Source organism: Chanodichthys erythropterus, chromosome 1, assembly GCF_024489055.1.
Source record: "Chanodichthys erythropterus isolate Z2021 chromosome 1, ASM2448905v1, whole genome shotgun sequence".
NCBI lineage: Eukaryota > Metazoa > Chordata > Actinopteri > Cypriniformes > Xenocyprididae > Chanodichthys > Chanodichthys erythropterus.
The window spans coordinates 9,522,742-9,541,047 of record NC_090221.1 but is presented as its reverse complement, the minus strand read 5'-3'; the positions used below and the strand labels follow the sequence as shown (position 1 = coordinate 9,541,047).

At 37.5% G+C, this 18,306-nt stretch overlaps 1 protein-coding gene across 2 annotated transcripts in view; it reads left to right on the top strand.

The window, feature by feature from the left end:
• kdrl (kinase insert domain receptor like) overlaps positions 1-18,306 on the top strand; it is a 53,443-nt gene that overhangs the window by 31,061 nt on the left and 4,076 nt on the right. For both annotated transcript variants that reach the window (XM_067387231.1, XM_067387224.1), the window contains 16 exons: positions 75-221; positions 338-466; positions 2,012-2,118; positions 2,381-2,516; positions 3,176-3,280; positions 5,566-5,679; positions 5,786-5,874; positions 5,959-6,112; positions 7,517-7,614; positions 8,186-8,308; positions 8,709-8,820; positions 10,870-10,969; positions 13,582-13,687; positions 15,995-16,116; positions 16,788-16,866; positions 16,976-17,076. In XM_067387231.1, coding sequence (XP_067243332.1) covers positions 75-221; positions 338-466; positions 2,012-2,118; positions 2,381-2,516; positions 3,176-3,280; positions 5,566-5,679; positions 5,786-5,874; positions 5,959-6,112; positions 7,517-7,614; positions 8,186-8,308; positions 8,709-8,820; positions 10,870-10,969; positions 13,582-13,687; positions 15,995-16,116; positions 16,788-16,866; positions 16,976-17,076 — 1,822 coding nt within the window. The remainder of the gene's footprint in view (positions 1-74; positions 222-337; positions 467-2,011; positions 2,119-2,380; positions 2,517-3,175; positions 3,281-5,565; positions 5,680-5,785; positions 5,875-5,958; positions 6,113-7,516; positions 7,615-8,185; positions 8,309-8,708; positions 8,821-10,869; positions 10,970-13,581; positions 13,688-15,994; positions 16,117-16,787; positions 16,867-16,975; positions 17,077-18,306) is intronic.

The following is an 18,306-nucleotide window of genomic DNA, read 5'->3' as shown; positions in this document are numbered from 1 at the left end:
CAGTGATATCTACAATCAAAAAATTATATAGAAGCGTGCCGTATAAATATGTAACTCTCCATTGTCTGACACAGAGAGGCAAGGGCCCTGGTTGAGGCAGAATCTGACCAATCAGGATGTGAACAGCAGCAGCACCCTGACACTGGTCTGTATGGCTTCTGGTGTGCCAGAACCCTTTATCACATGGTACAAAGACAAGACTCCTGTCACCGAAGGACCAGGTGAGAAAGCACTAAACAAATTTATGTACAGTCATAAGTGATCCTCCTATCAGACATGGAACTGTTCTGTATTATATGACCTATGTGTTTAATTCAAATTTCTATAATGCTTCCAGGAATCACTCTAAAAGGTGACGGCATGCTGATCATTGAGCGGGTGAAGAAGGACGATGAGGGCATTTATGAATGTCGTGCCAGCAATGCTGGAGGGGAAGCAAAAACCAGTGCAGTCATTACTGTAGTGGGTGAGTTCTTAGATGATGACCAGCTCTTCACCTATCCTTATTTCTTTATTCATCATTCATATTATAAGGGCATAAGTTGTGCAGTTGACTGTAAATTGTGCACAGTAATCATAAAGGGGTGCGTTTCCCATACAACGACGTAACTTGCTGCTCCACTACCATAGTACGATGCATCGTTCAGCAAATCAACTAGCTAGTCACGACTTGTTTCCCGAAACCATATTGTCACAAACCTGTCGTTCACAAAGGTGGTGGAGTAATAACATCTTTAAATGAATCCGTTTGAGATAGAATTAATGCTCGATTTTTTGCTACAAATTATTTCCAGATTCAGTCAGAGGCTCGTTCTTACGTAGGCTACTAGAGCACGTACGCACATGCACACTTTTCAAAAACGCCGCTTTAAATCTCATGACAAACTAAAATATGTAAATGACATTTGTATATATTCAAAATAAAAAATATAGATCATACTTATTTTGCTGATTTTGCTTATGTGTCATAAAAACAAGAAACTATGCTTCTAACCACAGCTCGGGAGCTGTCAGTCCAACCACACAAGTTTGTGATGCAGTTTCCGAATGTTCGTTTGAACTATGGTTTCGGAAAACACCAAATCATTGAAATATGTTAGAAACAATGAAACTTGCAATGTTAGTTGGCTAACGATGCTTTTGGGAAATGCACCCCAGATTTTCCTATTTTAGGACTTTCACTTCCATTCAGACATTGTAAAGATGCTTCTAAATTTCACAAGCACGTTCTCAAAGTTTCCATAGTAATGTAAACGGGACAAATAGCCTTTTTTGGCCAAACTTTGAATAACTATCGAATGAGAACGACATACTAAGGCTGCCAGGAATGCCATTGCAAATTCCAGTTTTTTTTATGATGGGGGTCTGGGAGTTAAAGTCAGAGTCTGCACACAAGGGAGATGACCTCTACATAGTCTTCGAGGACATTCATTATTGATCGAAAAGACATTCTCTTTAAAGAAGCAGAGGGTTTGAAACATTGGCTGGCTGAAGGAAAGTGTAAATTAAGAAGACCCCTTTCTAATAAAATGATTGTCCCCTCATCTCATTAGTGAAATTATGTCTATATCCTCTTAAAAAAAAAAAAAAGGGAGGGAAAAAATGGCTTGACATGATTCAACAAACAGTCATTCAAAGAGAGCAGAGTGTGCTTTAAATTCTTCCTCCTTTTGGAAATCAACCTTTTGAACAGTTTTGGAACCGCTCATTACGCAGTGAACACATGATAAATGAGAAGGAGTGAGCCAGACCCTATCCGGTGAAAAACTGCAAAACTGCAGAAAATGAGAAATGGAAATAAAATCAAATTTAGGGGAAATGCAGAAAGCAGCACTGCATGACATTTCCAGTTTATTTGTTGTGAAATGTGGATTTGTATGAGATTATATGTAGAAATATTATTAAAACATGAAATGTACAAATATCATTTGTAGTATTTATTAGACAAAGATTAGTGATGAATATGGTACAGATGGTTCTCTCATTGAAAACATGCCGTTTCTGCACACAGGAGAAGATGGTAAACCAAATATTGAAGTGATCATCTTGGTGTCTACTGGAGCAGCAGCAACATTCCTGTGGATAATGCTCATTCTCTTCATCCGTAAATTAAGAAAAGTAAGGACTTGAAGTTATACTTTTTATTTAAGCTGTCATTGTTACAGAATACTGAGTAATATTCAGTTTTATTTCTGATATTCTACGACAAAGACTTGGTCATGGTCTTCTCTCAAAAACTCTTAATGCTTTAATGTGTGTGAAACTATCCAACCAGGGCCCAAACTGTCATGCAGCTACATCGAAAGAATGACAAAAGCCAAAAAAAAGTTGCATTTTGTGTCAGTATTCTGATTTAAGAAATATTGAATTATTTCACCAGCAAAGTTCAGCAGATTTAAAGATGGGGTACCTGTCCATCATCATGGATCCCGACCAAATGCCCCTCGATGAGCAGTGTGATCGTCTGCCCTATGACAGCAACAAATGGGAGTTCCCTAGAGACCGCCTCAGACTTGGTGAGTTCAAAGATCCTTTTCTTCTTTTAATAACCAAAAAATTTTTATTTTCCTCTTAAAGCAAAGCAGGTGATGTAAACCAGAATGAATTAGAGTCATACCTGACTCAAAGGTTACTCTTTTGTAGCTCATGAGACTCATTAGAGTGAAGTATTAACTTTTTCTCAGGTCTTTCTCTTAAAATGCTTTGGAACAAATAAAAATAGACACAAATTAGATGTTGCTGCTGTGCAAGTATAAAATCAATATAGATGGCATAGCTCATATATTTAATATGAAATTGAGTTTGTCTGTCTCCCGTGGGACTAAACATGTAAGGAGCCAAACATACAAAGACAAATTTATCTTAACACAATTGGCTCTTTCTTCTCTTTAATTGCCTTAATCCTCAAGCCTGTTTTGTTAGAATGGTGGGCATCAGGGTTGTGTAAGTTTTCAAAAGAAAATATGCCTTAATATATCAGCGGGCCGCTTCTGTCGTTCAATCTTAACTGCTCCGTGAATTCTCAGTGGAGGGTCAGTCAGGCAGTCCCAACCTCAGCAGGCTGTTTTAATTACAGCCTCACATCTCTCCTGACAGGGCATCCTGCCTGATTTATGAGCCCCCAGGACACGGCAAGCTCATGTAGACGCTCTCTCTCTTTTTCTCTCTCTGACAGGTAAAACTTTGGGCCACGGAGCATTTGGAAAAGTTGTAGAGGCCTCTGCATTCGGCATTGACAAGATTTCTACTTGCAAAACGGTGGCTGTGAAAATGCTGAAAGGTAACTGTAACATGTTATGTTTTAGTGGGCTCTAAAAGTCATTACAAATGATATGAGTGGCAAGTTAAGTGGAAAGAAATATTGAATTTCTTTTTTGGTATGTCGCCCTTAATTACAGAGCTGCATGGACTTCAAAAGTTTGTGTAAAATCTGATGTTCGTGTTCTACAGAATGATTTGAGAGTGATCCAAATAGCATCTTGTGCTTCAGTGGAAGCAAAAACATCTAACCGTTTACACAAATTTACTTATTCGATTAATGACTTACAAATAGACCAGACTACCATAGCATTTCTTTGTTTTAATTCCCAGATTTTGATTGAGGTTTCTGATTTTTAGACCCATAGTATAATGATAAGATCAACAGAAATGCAGTACAAAAACAGAAAGTACTTAGTTGAGTGTAATTAACATTTCTCACATCACAGATTTGCTCTTTTAGACAGATATGCTAAGCCTTTTTATGGCAGTATTGAATACATCACTCCCGTCTATTGAATGCAAATGTAAATCAGAGATTGAAAACAGAAGCCTGTCCATGTGGACCTTTTGGTTTTGTTTTTCTTGAGTTCATATGAAGATAATTAGCAGCTGTTAAGGGTATTGCATGCTTATGATTGTCCACAGATATGAAACTTTGGACAAAAGCATACGCAAGTGAACTGAATGTGCAAATGCTCACGTAGTGTTTAGCAATGACCCCTAAACAGATGTTTCTTAGATCGCTCTGAACCAGAACCAACACGGTTCACCTTCTGTAATTGGTAAATGTTTGCTATTATTTTATTGCCACTTTCCAAAATGTCCACTATAATGCAACAATATTGAATCAATACATGGAATTACTGCCATGCATTAAAGTTAAACAAATATTTTGGTCTAGCAGGACTGTATTCCCCTGTGGTTGTATTTGTCTAAACTCTCCCCGTCTGGTCAACTGGCTGTAGCGATTGTTTGGTGATGGTGCATTCTTGCAGAGTGATGAGTGCCGCTCTGGTGGTGGTGTTTTGTTTGTTCTTGATGATGATAAATCTGTCGACTCTTTAGATATGCATTGCCACTTATGTCAATGCATTCATCTTCCCTGTGCGTTAATTATAGAATGAGAGGCAAGACTGATGCCACCTCATGCACTGCAGGTCACTTCTTAATAAGAAGCAGTTCCTCTTTATTTGAATTCCTTCAAATTATGAAATCTGCTGCCTACACACATTTTATTTCCAGAGTATGACAGCCCTGCTAGATAAGCAGTCACTGTTTAATTATTTACACATTTGTATCATCCGAAACGAAATGCAAAGGAAATTTGTCTTCAGTTTGACATGTTGAATTCTCTTCATGCTGGGTTAATTCCTTCTCCTACTTTGAAACAAGGAGCGCCAATATTCCTCTCAATAAAAGTCTCTGTGAGGTGTCTTTGGTATGAATCATGTACGAATTACTGCTCAACGTTGAACATAGCTCTCCCGTGTCACTTTGATGGGTCTAAACCACGGGAAACCCGACGTGTTAAAACAACAGCCTCCCAGTCTGACTCCATGACCTCAAAAGGTCACCAGTATAGTGTTCCTGACCACATATTTCCCCCAGAATGATGTGCAAACTACTGAGAACCTGGAAAAGTGCTGTTTCTCTTGTTCAAATACTTTAGTTTAGACAGTTTATAACAATGTTGCCTCCAGATGTTGATCTGTGCGCTATAATTTATGGTGTGCATTATGTTGTCTGTTAAGGTTCCTTTAAACACAGTGACAGGCTTTGAACTTTTAATTTTATGCTTTCTGGTGATTTCCGTGTGTGAACTTGATGTTTATCCTGATTGTCAAAGTGCTACTCAAATAATTTTTAAGTTAGAACACACTACCATTACGTTGGCTAGATTTAATTATTTTATTTTCTATATTATTTATTATACACTTTGATATATTTTACTATATAGATGTATTTATATTTGTAATATAATTGATACTTTTATTTTTTAAATGATTTACATTCTTTTTATAGTTTTTTAAATGTAGATTTTTTCGAATATGTAAACGTTTTTAGCATTTTAAATTGTCTAGACATAAACAATTATGTCTAGACATTAATAAAAAATCTCATATCCATTTGAAAATGAAACCGTAATTTGATATAGTCGGCATGAGAGACCAGAAATACAACAACATGCTTGAGATCATACATAATCATACATTTCAAACAAAAATCCTTTCTGACCATGTAAGACATTCCATTAATTAGTTTTTTCCTCTTATCCTCTCCTTCAACGTCATCTTCACTCAACAGCGGGAGCTACAAATAATGAGTGGAGAGCTTTAATGTCTGAACTGAAGATTCTGATCCATATTGGTCATCATCTCAATGTGGTCAATCTGCTAGGAGCCTGCACAAAACGTGGAGGTAAGAAGAGCAAGTTGACAGAGAATTCAACCTTGGAGACATGAGAAATTTGTGCAAAATTTCAACATTTTCTCTCTGTTTTTACATTTGTTTGATGTACACTCAGGTCCATTAATGATAATTGTGGAATTCTGCAAGTATGGAAACCTTTCCAACTACTTGAGAAGTAAGAGGGGTGACTTTGTGGTTTACAAGGTAAGCAAGTAAATTCATTCAAGCAGTGATTTGACACGATGACGCATGAAATTGACCCGAGCATGTGATTGATAACATCCACAGTCTCAGGACGGTAAGGCTCTGCGTTCCAGCTCCGGGTGTGATCTCAGCGAGCTCATCAAGCGCAGGTTGGAGAGCGTGGCAAGCACCGGAAGTTCAGCCAGTTCCGGCTTCATTGAAGATAAGAGCTACTGCGACTCGGAGGAAGAGGAGGAAGGTAGCGACTGAGTGTCTTCCTTCCCCTCTCCCCTCCTCCCTCTCAACCCCTGTCTCACCTCCACCCCACCCTCTCTACTCTCAAGGCTCCGCTGATTGTTTTTTTCCCCCTCAGTCTGATAGGTGGCTTCCTCAGGGATTCATAAATACAACTGATATTTTGTACGAGCCACTGTCACCCACTGCGCGCAGAGCTTTTTCTAATTTCCTGCCGCAAGACCAGAGCTAGTCCGCTGTGGGTAGATTGGGTCGTGCTGTCCAATGCCGGTTATTTCTGGTTTGATAAACTGTTTACTCAGGTGGATGACCCACCCACAAGCCCCTCACTTGAGTATCATCGACAAACTGCACGTCGCAGTCTGCTCTAAAAAAAGAAGCATTTCATTGTGTCTCCTGATCGGATGTGTCTGTAGTAAACAGGAAAACTGTGACTTCAAAAAACTGTTATTAAAGGATTAGTTCACTTCAGAATTAAAATTTCCTGATAATTTACTCACCCCTATGTCAGCCAAGATGTTTATGTGTTTGTTTCTTCAGTCAAAAAGGTTTTTGAGGAAAACATTCCAAGATCTTTTCTCCATATAGTGGACTTCAACGGGTTGAAGGTCCAAATTGTAGTTTCAGTGCAGCTTCGAAGGGCTCTACACATTCTTATCTAAGGAAATGATTGGTCATTTTCTAAAAAAAAAAAATGAAAATTGTATACTTGTTGACCACAAATACTCTGCTCTGCGATGTGTAATCACGTTGAAAATGTCACATGTGACATAGGCAGAAGTACCGCAGTAGGGTAAAACTCCATCTCATTTTCTCCTCCAACTTCAAAATCATCCGACATTGTTGTTTTACCTTTTTTCGTGAAGGACTTAGTCTTTGCACGATTGCATTGATCTGTACTTCCTCCTACGTCATGCGTGACCTTTCCAACGTAATTATATAATGTGTGGAAAGCTAGTGCAAGACGAGCATTTGTGGTTAAGAAGTATATTATTTTATTTTTTTTTTGGAAAATGAAAGATTGTTTCGCTAGATAAGACACTTATTCCTCGGCTGGGATCGTGTAGAGCTCTTTGAAGCCGCGCTGAAACTGCAATTTGGACCTTCAGCCCACTGAAGTCCACTATATGGAGAAAAGTCTTGAAATGTTTTCCTCAGAAACCTTCATTTCTTTTTGACTAAAGAAAGAATGACATAAACATTTTGGATGACATAGGGGTGAGTAAATTATCAGTAAATTGAACTAATCCTTTAATGGATTAAGAGAACATCAAACTTGATATACAGCACAGATTCGTAGTAGAAGCGATTCCTAGAAATGTTATTTCTTTTTTTACATACCAAAAATTGCACAACAAAACAGTGGTTTTGATTTAGCTACTAATACCCTTTCATCCCTTTTCTGCAGAGCAAGAGGATTTGTATAAGAAAGTGCTCACATTGGAAGACTTGATTTGCTACAGCTTTCAAGTGGCTAAAGGCATGGAGTTCTTGGCTTCGAGAAAAGTAAGAGTCACGCTTTCACTACTCAGGATTTCATTCCGTAGTTTTAACCTTTGCAATGAATCATTGTATTCTTAGTTTGTTGTGGCAGATCATTTTAATACCAATTTCCTTTTTAAATAATTCTTTGGCTTTTTGTATTATAGTAACAATCAATCTCCTTTTTTTGGCAACCCTTTGAAAAGTTTTGTCCAAAACTCCAGAAAATGAAAACCCAAATTACTTTATTCATCCAACACACTCGTTTACACATATCCAGCAGATGAGATTAATTGCCACATACTAAAAATGCGGTTTAGCGTATGTGGTTGAATCTCACCTCAGGTCAGAGTTTCCCCGATGGCAGTTCCACATGTTTTACATTATCACAGCTTTCCATCATGTGCTCCATCTGACAGCGCAATGCCACACATGGTTCAAATAAGACACAAAACGCATCTTCACTACAGCCCTTTTCCCTAGTCAAGACACTGAGAGTTTAAATAACATACAATCATATCCTGCTATTACAATAAACTAATAGATGAAGTATGTAGAACATAATCTAACAGGATCTCTCTTTTATCTCTCCAAGTGTATTCACCGCGATCTTGCCGCACGAAACATCCTGTTGTCTGAAAACAACGTTGTGAAGATTTGCGATTTTGGACTTGCAAGAGATGTATATAAGGACGCAGACTATGTCCGCAAAGGAGACGTAAGTGTGGAATTATATCCATTTACTTTATGTTGGTCACGGATACATGCTGCAGTGAGTCTGTATAATGCATACAGTGTTTCAGATCTACTTAGTGTGATGGATACAAATGATAACGGGCCAAAAAACACTGACACTGTGAATGTTCATCTGGAAAAGGATAAAATAATTCTGTTAATGCCAAGAGTCTTTGGCGTGCTGTTAGTCATTTTATAAGCCCTGATAATATTATTCTGGTCAATGGATGTTTTCTTGTGGTCGAGTTTGAGCCAAGACGTCACACAGATTGTATAATCAAATAGACAGCGTTTTATGAGCTGCACGTTTTTGAATGAACAATAATATTGGGAGTGGTTACAGGTAAGAGTGGCGCTAACATGCTCTGCTTATCTTTTCACAGGCCAGACTTCCCTTAAAGTGGATGGCGCCAGAGGCGATATTTGACAAGATCTATACTACTCAGAGTGACGTGTGGTCTTTTGGAGTGCTTATGTGGGAGATCTTCTCTCTTGGTAAATACCATTGCTGTCCTAAGAGTATAACTCACATCCTCTTTATTCATGTCGCTGTTGCAACAGTTTAGGAACTTGTAGCAATTAGAAGTGTTTAAAATACTTCCTAATGTTTTATATTACTTTTTGACTGTTATCACAAACAATCTTGATTTAATATTTTGTTGAGATTTGATTATGAAACAGTCAACTTTCAGCTTTTATGAACTCAGGCCTTCATTTCTTGGAACAATGCTTTCTGCTCTGATGTTTTCCATGAAACAAAGTGTAGTTTTCCTTCCTTTCTTCTATAGAGACTTTGTTTGTTTGCTTTACTGGTTCGGTGCATTTTACACCAAAGCAAAAAGTCCAGACAGGATTCAGCACCCACCAAGTTAAACACATGGAGTAGGAAGGCTCGCTGAGCACATGCTGTGCTCCATCCAAATGGAAATAAAACGAACTCGAGGGTCCTCAATCAAAGACACCTGGCACAAACCAGGCTGCTCATGAGGTGCCCTGCGCTATCAACCTCCTCCAGATGTAGAGGGCAATAACTGTCAGCTGCTGTTAAATTTTCCTTTGGGAACAAAATGGATTGCATTGTCAGCTTGAAAAAAAAAACAATTTTCTTTCCACTAGTGCAACAACATCTGTGAACTTCAACGCTGTGTTTTTTAATTATAAATAGAGGTCGTAAAACAGATGAATCATCTTCCATTTGATCAGGTTTCATTCCCAACTGGGAATGTAAACCCACAGTTACCAGGCAGCATTTAATGTAAATGTCTGCTCCCCCTCCACAAATATACTATAACCTTTAATGGTATATTGTACAGTGTAGCTGTGGCCCCTTTGTCGTTAAAGACTCTGAGCAAACAATTTTAATGTCACCATTCGTATATGTATGTATACATTATATCTATATATCTACTATATAACCACTATTGACAATTCTAATTTAATATCGAATATTTCATTACAGATTCTTGTGCAGAATCTTTGCATCAGAACTTTTTTTGGAATAATGAAACATTATAACACAATGCAAAATTGTTCATAATTCTAAGCACTAAATTATATATTTTAATGACTAACATTCTATATATATATATATATATATATATATATATATAATATGCACTCAATTGGCTTTTTTTCTAAGTTTGAAATGCATATTGACTGAACCAGAAACCACATTAAAATTTCCCTAACTCTACATTCACACTCTTACTGTAATGGATGCAATGAAATCTGTGGGAAAATAGTGGGGCGTCATTTCACACGTTAACATAAAGGCAACATTTAGGAAAACACAATATAAATAATAAATTATCAGTGATATTGAAGGAATAGGACCTTAACTGATGACTCTGAGCTGTCACTACCACTGAGCTGCACTGACTTAAGTTGGTGTCAAATAGACTAACACTGAAAGTTTAGAAAAATTATTATTGCTACTTGATAGTGTCCATGAGAGAAAAGTTTGCACCGCACCCAAAGTACACTCTCATGTTTTGTGTTGTGGATTTGAATTTCTTGGGCCTGTTTTTCTAGGCACTCCACATCTGCTGCACTATATTTACAAAGTTGCTGGATATTTCAAGTGCTGTTAATGTATTTGTTTTTAATGACTACCTAGTCTATGTCAGAAGGGGCTTTAAATCATATTTTAATGAAAGATTGACCCGTTCTGAGATTCACTGTTATGATCTGCATATTTTAGTGGTTATCAGATATTATTAAAAGGATTTCAGTCAAGCAAATGAAAATATTGTTTCATGAATCATGGTTTTTGCAAGTGTGCAGCAAAGTCTCAACAGTCTGCAAATTCACGCTGTCTTAATAATATAGTGTTTCTGGAGAAAACAGCTTTGAGTTTCCAAGATTAGTCAACTGTCTTCATCAGCCCCACTGATGCTGATTATGCCGAGGTCTTTCCATTGATCTTTCTGTGCTCCCAACCCACTTCACAGTTTAGTGAGTTTCTTGTCAGGCCCTTTGAAGTGGCCAGAGCTCTATTTCATGGAAAAGTCTTGATAACCCCATTATTCTCTTTCTTCTCCCCAGGTGCCTCCCCTTACCCTGGCTTACACATTGATGAGGAATTCTGCTGCCGACTAAAGGAGGGCACCAGGATGAAAGCACCTGAATACTCCTCCTCTGAAATGTAAGAATCGCTCTGCTTGTGCCACTATTGTCAGACAGTCCTGATTTGAAGCCATTTACTTTTTAAAGTATTAGTGCCACAAATTAGAAAAACCGTTATGTACTGTAACATAAAATTAATCTAGCATAAGCACATCAAATGTTCCTTTTAAAATGGTTACTTAAAATGTTGTAATTTTGACACAATATTTTGAATTAATATTCAATTTATTGTAGTAAACCTAAAATATGTGTTATATTATATTATATTATATTATATTATATTATATTATATTATATTATATTATATTATATTATATTATATTATATTATATTATATTATATTATATTATATTATATTATATTATATTATATTATATTATATTATATTATATTAATCATATTTGCATGCCTGTTACCTATTTTGACATGTCACTATACTCAAAGTATACATCTTTAAAGGTATTTATTTTATGAAATGTCTAAATACATTCCTTCTGTGTGATGCCAGGACTTTCATACAAACTTTAAGTGACTTTATTCCTACAAAACCCTTCATGGTTATTAGCTAAAACCTGTACTCTGGGGAAAGAAAATCCTTTCCTATCGATACAGTTGAAAAGAGCAGAAATATCTAATTTCATTGCTTTGACACAAGACTGAAGCCTTAAATGGAAACAGATCAATTATTCGCTGAGTAGAAGAAAGTCGAGCAGCTTCTGATTGGCAGCTAGTTTATAGTGCAGTTAATGTGTGCTAGGTATCCATTACTAACTTACACCAATGCAGCTGAAACTCAAGCTCACATTAAAGGCTTCAGTCTACCTAGGCAGCATGGGGTGGCCAAACACAGTGGCAGGACCCCTGGGCATCAGATAGGGAAACCCACCGTCAAGATACTCCCGTTGTGGTTACAGGGTTAGAGAGCGAGCCAAACCAAAATCTGAAAGTTTTCAGATGTAACAAGATATGAGAGAAGGGGTCATGGTATCAGTTTTAAATGTGGTAAGGAAGTAAAGTGGACAACTTCAGAATAGTGTTGCTTATAAATGGGTGCAGAGAACTGAATCACCTCAGTCTGAGAGAGAATAATCACTGCCTGTTCTCAATAAGAACCCCTACTGCTGTGCTCTACTGTATCTTCGTTTGAAATCAGGATGGTAATTTTTCATATCTGATATTCTGTAACTGTATTATACCCTCTGTCTTAAACATTTGGAAACACGAACATTGCGCTTATGTTTAAAAACATAGTGCGTAATGCGAGTCTCAAATTTGTAATCACACACGCCAAGTCTGGCTAATTGAACATAACAAGAGGTCATGACAGATGGTGATTGGAGATGACCTACAAAACGCAGTCCAGACCTCAGACCTGAATTGAATGTGGCAATCATAAATACAGCCTCTCTGGTGCCAAGTCCATTTAGCTTCAAAGAACATGTCAACTAACATTGCAGATATGGGTCCTTTTAATATACTGTATCACCTGAATATCGTTTTTGATGGAGGTAGCAGAGATGTTGATCAAGTTATGTACTGGACTCAGGGTAAACATTACTTTATTCCTGACCCTGACCCAAACTTCCCTATTGTGGATGATGAAAAGGACTTCAATTCAGAAACCAGGAGTTTGTCCAGATCATCCATCCAGACTGATTTACACATTTAATGATGAACTGGTTCCCACCATCCCACAGGCTCATAACTATTCAATATATTGAATTAAACGCTATTGTTGTTCATTAATGTATTTTCCATTTATCTCCATGAAAAGTGTGCCATAGATGTGAGCACAGCTTGATGGGATATATAACATCCTGGTGTATAGTTGATTTCAGAGGAACCACTATTCAACAATTTTCTGGACTTCCTGTTAGTTTAAGGAGTCGCTCCATCTGGATTCATTAAAATAACCATTTTAGAAGTCCTGCTTCCTCCTGCTAATCTCCTACACAGCCCACGAGAAGAATACCTCTTCTCTGATGACTACCGAATTCAAACCCAGATGGATATATTAGATGATTAGCATAAGGAAGTAATGAGTCATCAACTAGTACAGTAATTTTTCCATACTCCAAATTGCCCAATGTCGTGCTAATCAAACGGGATCAGAGAGTTTCATGGTTAACATGCTTTATTTATATAAGGACCTTTGAGTGCAACACCACATTATAAACAGGATACAGCTCAATCATCGCCCGTGATCATTTACTCAAATGCCGGGTCGGTGCATTGACGCCCCAGTGTTTCACAACTGAACCTTAGCCTTCAGACAAACTTAACCATTACAGACCACTGCAAAGTCCAATAAAGGACCCCAGACGTCTCTTGTGGGAAGAGATGCTGACAGCTCGTGTAGAGCTGGAGGAAGTTCCTCTCAACACAAACTCTCACCCTGAGCACGGTGCAATGAAAACACTCAGCCTCACTCCTCGTGTCACGCACTGAATATTATTGATGACTGTAAATAATTGGATAAAGCCGGATTTGCAGACTAACCCAGAGGTCAAGGCAAAGGACGTAATTCATGAGGGTTTGTGTAGCTGCTGAAGAATTGCAATTTATGATTATGGCGTTTTGAACACTATGTTCAAAGGAAGTTCTTTAACATGCGCATGTTTCTCTCCATAGATATCAAACCATGTTAGACTGCTGGCATGGAGAACCATCCCAAAGGCCCACTTTCACAGAACTGGTAGAGAGGCTAGGAGATCTGCTCCAGGCTAGTGTGCAGCAGGTACGATCTCATTCCCTTCATTATCCTTGTATGTCTTTCCCACAAACTGTATTTGAAAGTTTAAAGACTCTGACCACAGCAAAACCACAAGGATTTTATGGGATGAGAGATGCACTTACCATTACACAGGAAAACCATGCCAGACTGTCATTTCAAACTGCTTTTAACAGTTAGTCACTGTGAATTGAGTTATTAATCTGAGTTCAGAGTGACTGTAAATAAAATTTAAGACAAGCATGAAGACAAATACATGTAAACACTACCATTCAAAAGTTTAGGGATTAAGATTTTTAATATTTAAAAAAAAAAAAAAAGTCTCTTATGCTCACCAAGGCTGCATTTATTTGATCAAAAATACAGTAAAAACAGTAATATTCTGAAATATTATTGCAATTTAGAAGAACTGTTTTCTATTCGAATATATTTCAAAATGTAATTTATTCCTGTGATGCCAAAGCTGAATTTTCAGCATCATTACTCCAGTCTTCAGTCTCACATGATCGTTTAGAAATCATTCTAATGTGCTGATTTAGTGCTCATGAGGCATTTCTTGTTATTATCAATGTTGCAAACAGATGTGCTGCTTAATATATATATATGCCATTATACATTTTTCAGGATTCTTTGATAAATAGAAAGTTCTAAAGAACAGCATTTATTTAAAATAGAAATATTTTGTAACATTTCAAATGTCTCTTTAGATCAATTTATGTGTTTGAAATGATTAATTTCTTTCTAAACAAATTTTGCTGACCCCAAACTTTTGAAAGGTAGTGTATGTTAAAGCAAATACAAGAATAGATATAAAAATATCATATTTACATGCACACATCCTATATTCTCAATTACAAAATTATACAAATTGTATCTCACAGACCAAGCCAATTTAAAGGTGCCCTAGAACTTTTTTTAAAAGATGTAATATAGGTTAAGGTGTCCTCTGAATGTGTCTGTGAAGTTTCAGTTCAAAATACCCCATAGATTTTTTTTTTTATTAATTTTTTTAACTGCCTATTTTGGGGCATAATTAGAAATGAGCCGATTCAGGGTGTGTGGCCCTTTAAATCTGGTGCTCCACGCCCACGGAGCTCACGCTTGCCTTAAACAACATAAACAAAGTTCAAACAGCTAATATAACCCTCAAAATGGATCTTTACAAAGTGTTCGTCATGCAGCATGTCTAATCACGTAAGTACAGTGTTTATTTTGATGTTTACATTTGATTCTGAATGAGTTTTAGGCTGTGCTCTGTGGCTAACGGCTAATGCTCCACTGTTGGAGAGATTTATAAAGAATGAAGTTGTGTTTATGAATTATACAGACTGCAAGTGTTTAAAAATGAAAATAGCGACAGCTCTTGTCTCCGTGAATACAGTAAGAAACGATGGTAACTTTAACCACATTTAACAGTAAGTTAGCAACATGCTAATGAAACATTTAGAAAGACAATTTACAAATATCACTAAAAATATCATGTTGTCATGAATCATGTCAGTTATTATTGCTCCATCTGCCATTTTTCGCTGTTGTTATTGCTTGTTTACCTAGTCTGATGATTCAGCTGTGCACAGATCCAGACGTTCTGCCCTTGTCTAATGCCTTTCATAATGTTGGGAACATGAGCTGGCATATGCAAATATTGGGGACGTACATATTAATGATCCCACTGTTACGTAACAGTCGATGTTATGTTGAGATTCGCCTGTTCTTCGGAGGTCTTTTAAACAAATGAGATTTATATAAGAAGGATGAAACAATGGAGTTTGAGACTCACTGTATGTCTTTTCCATGTACTGAACTCTTGTTATGTAACTATGCTGAGGTAAATTCAATTTTTGAATCTAGGGCACCTTTAAATGCTCAAATTGTGAAACTTGCATTGTGAAATCCAATGCCTGTACTAATCAACACGATATCCAAGCAAAAGAAATGTCAAAATCTACCATTTTTGAGGGTACAGTATGTTCTGATACATTTTTTTCTTTGTTTAAAAAGAAAAGGTAAGGAATGGATTTGATTTATAATATGGCTTGAAGAGAAGATACGGTCTCAGTACACAGCACTGAGATCAAAACATATTCTAAGCCATCTGAATTGGAAGCCATCCAAACTCCTTCTCTCTCACATAAGGAATCAAGCTTAGAGTACTGCCTGGACTGTCCCTAATAACATCGTCTCCATAAAACATACTCACACATTCTCCTGCAGATTTATGTGCAGATTCCTCCAGAATTCTATAATACCATATGCAGGGTGATGTCACAGTTTTAAAATGAGTTGAATTTTTAAACACTTTGTGTCTCTTAGGAGGGAAAGCATTACATCCCAATCAACACAGCCCTGTTGACCAAAGCAGACCCCTCAAACCCAAACCCCACAGAGGAGACCTCCACCAGACCCGTCTCTCTTAGAGACTCCGGGACGGCTTGGTAAGATAGCTTATCCATTTAGAAGTTATATGCTCAGACTGATCTGTATTTGTATTTCTGTTGTTAAAAATCAGTCTGTGTGTCATTATTCATGAGGACTATTTAAAGCTTTTTTAGAAATGTGTGTTTTTTTTCTTTGTAGATAAAGTTCTACTATCTAGTTTCTGGTTTCCATACAGTACTTTTGTCCTGTTCTAACCAAACATGCACCATACTTTATTCCAATGGCCTTCATTTGAATGTTTTAAAATAAGCCAAAGGTTGAAGGAAAGCACTAATTGTTTCTTGATAAGGAACGGTCCTCGTAGCATTAAGGGCGCCTCAAGGAATTTCCTCTTGTACCACAAATGCAGTTTCAGGATTTATGCCTACTTAAGATAATATTTATCCAACTCTTGTTTCCATGGGTCATTCAAGTATATTTGTAGAGAATAGTATTGAAATGCTGTTATCCCTAAAGCTGAATTAAAGAGCTATCACTTTACCCTGCTGTATAAAATTAAATGAAAAGTATTTTATTCAACACAGTATTGAACTTCTACTTGGAAGCTGTGATACCAAACACATCCCTCTTACTCTAGTATGTTTTATGTATTTGTTTGAATCTGCCAGACATGATGTCATGAGAAACTTTCCATGCTGATCTGATGTGGAGTATTTGTTGCTTTCAGGAACATCAAGATCCGCCCAGCAAGTGTGAAGACCTTTGATGAAGTAATCATGAAGAATGGAACCAACAAGATCCATGAGGTGAAGAGCTTGTTTTTCTTCACACTTAAGAAATGGCACTTCATTTGCACATTACAAAACAATGCAAAAATATAGTGTCTGTGGTTAAGTCATCTTTGGTTGTTCACAGGGTGGGCAGTCAGACAGTGGGATAGGTCTATCTTCAGATGACCTGAAGACACTGAAGCACCTGGAGTCACTGGCCCGACCGCGGAGTTTCATGGCCCGAGCGTGAGTACAGTACATTCAGTCAGTCCTGTTTAGAGCTTTTGCCTGGCCACGTCCAGAACCACAGGAATGGGTAGGGCTGCCGGCGTATGCCCTGGAGACCCTCCCACTGGGCTGGAATGTAGATGACACAATTGTCATACAGTTTCTCCCCCAAGCTCCACACGACTCCAGTCACTACCCCTTTTCTTTGCGAGACATGCCTGCACGAGAGACTCTCAAACAATGGCACAGTGGAGAGATATTGCCTAAGGTGACAATCTCAACAGCCAGACAACAAAAGCAGGGCTGGGCGTGTGACTTGTTAAAGCTGGCTGTAAGGTCTGGTGACTAGCATCTTTGTTTGTACCGCCTGGACTGTAATGGCATCTGACTCCATCGCTGAAACACCGTGGCTACAGATATGGCATTTTGCAGTTTCAAACAATAATATGCATTGAATTGTGCCTTTATTTTATTTGAGGAAGTATTTGAAAGAATGAGTGCTTAATAGTGAAATATATTTCATTTAGGGACCTAGTATTTTTGCTACAGAATGTATAAAACTTGACTGACTGATGAAAAAAATAGATGTTGTCAGTTCTCGTCTTAGACCAGCCTAATAATTTATTAACTACAGACTAAAGTGTGCTGGGGTCTGAGACAACATGACTTGTTCATAAAAGATCCCCAGGGCAAATGGTGTTGAAAACTAAAGCGAAAGGGGCCTTTTAAGTTATTAATGGAAATCCATCGGGCTGGATTAGCCTTGGATTTGTTAAACCGTTTGAGATCTGAGACGCCGTTTATGGTCTTCCAATGAAGCAAAGGCCAGGGTTAATCTACAAAGGTTATCCTCTAAATTGCATTTAGGGCCTCACGGACTATACGGCATCCTAATATTTGAGGGTAACAGTTTGCACCACCTATTGCAGCTAGACAAATAGTGATAATCTCCTACTGATTGGAGGTTTATGACTCAGACCTGGAGAGGTATAGTGGTTAACTAATTGGTCATGCTGGTTAGAAGTGTTCAGTCTAAACATGCCATTGGCATTAGATAAGGGTAGTTGGGTTGTGCTAACACCACAATGCCAGGGCTATATTAATATTCATAATATTAATATAAAAATAAAAAAAAATATCTATATGACAGTATATATGGTGGTTCTTCCCCATGGTATGGAATATCGATACTTTTCAAGGTATTCTATCAAAGTTATAAATTCCAGTATCGTGACAACACTAGTGTAA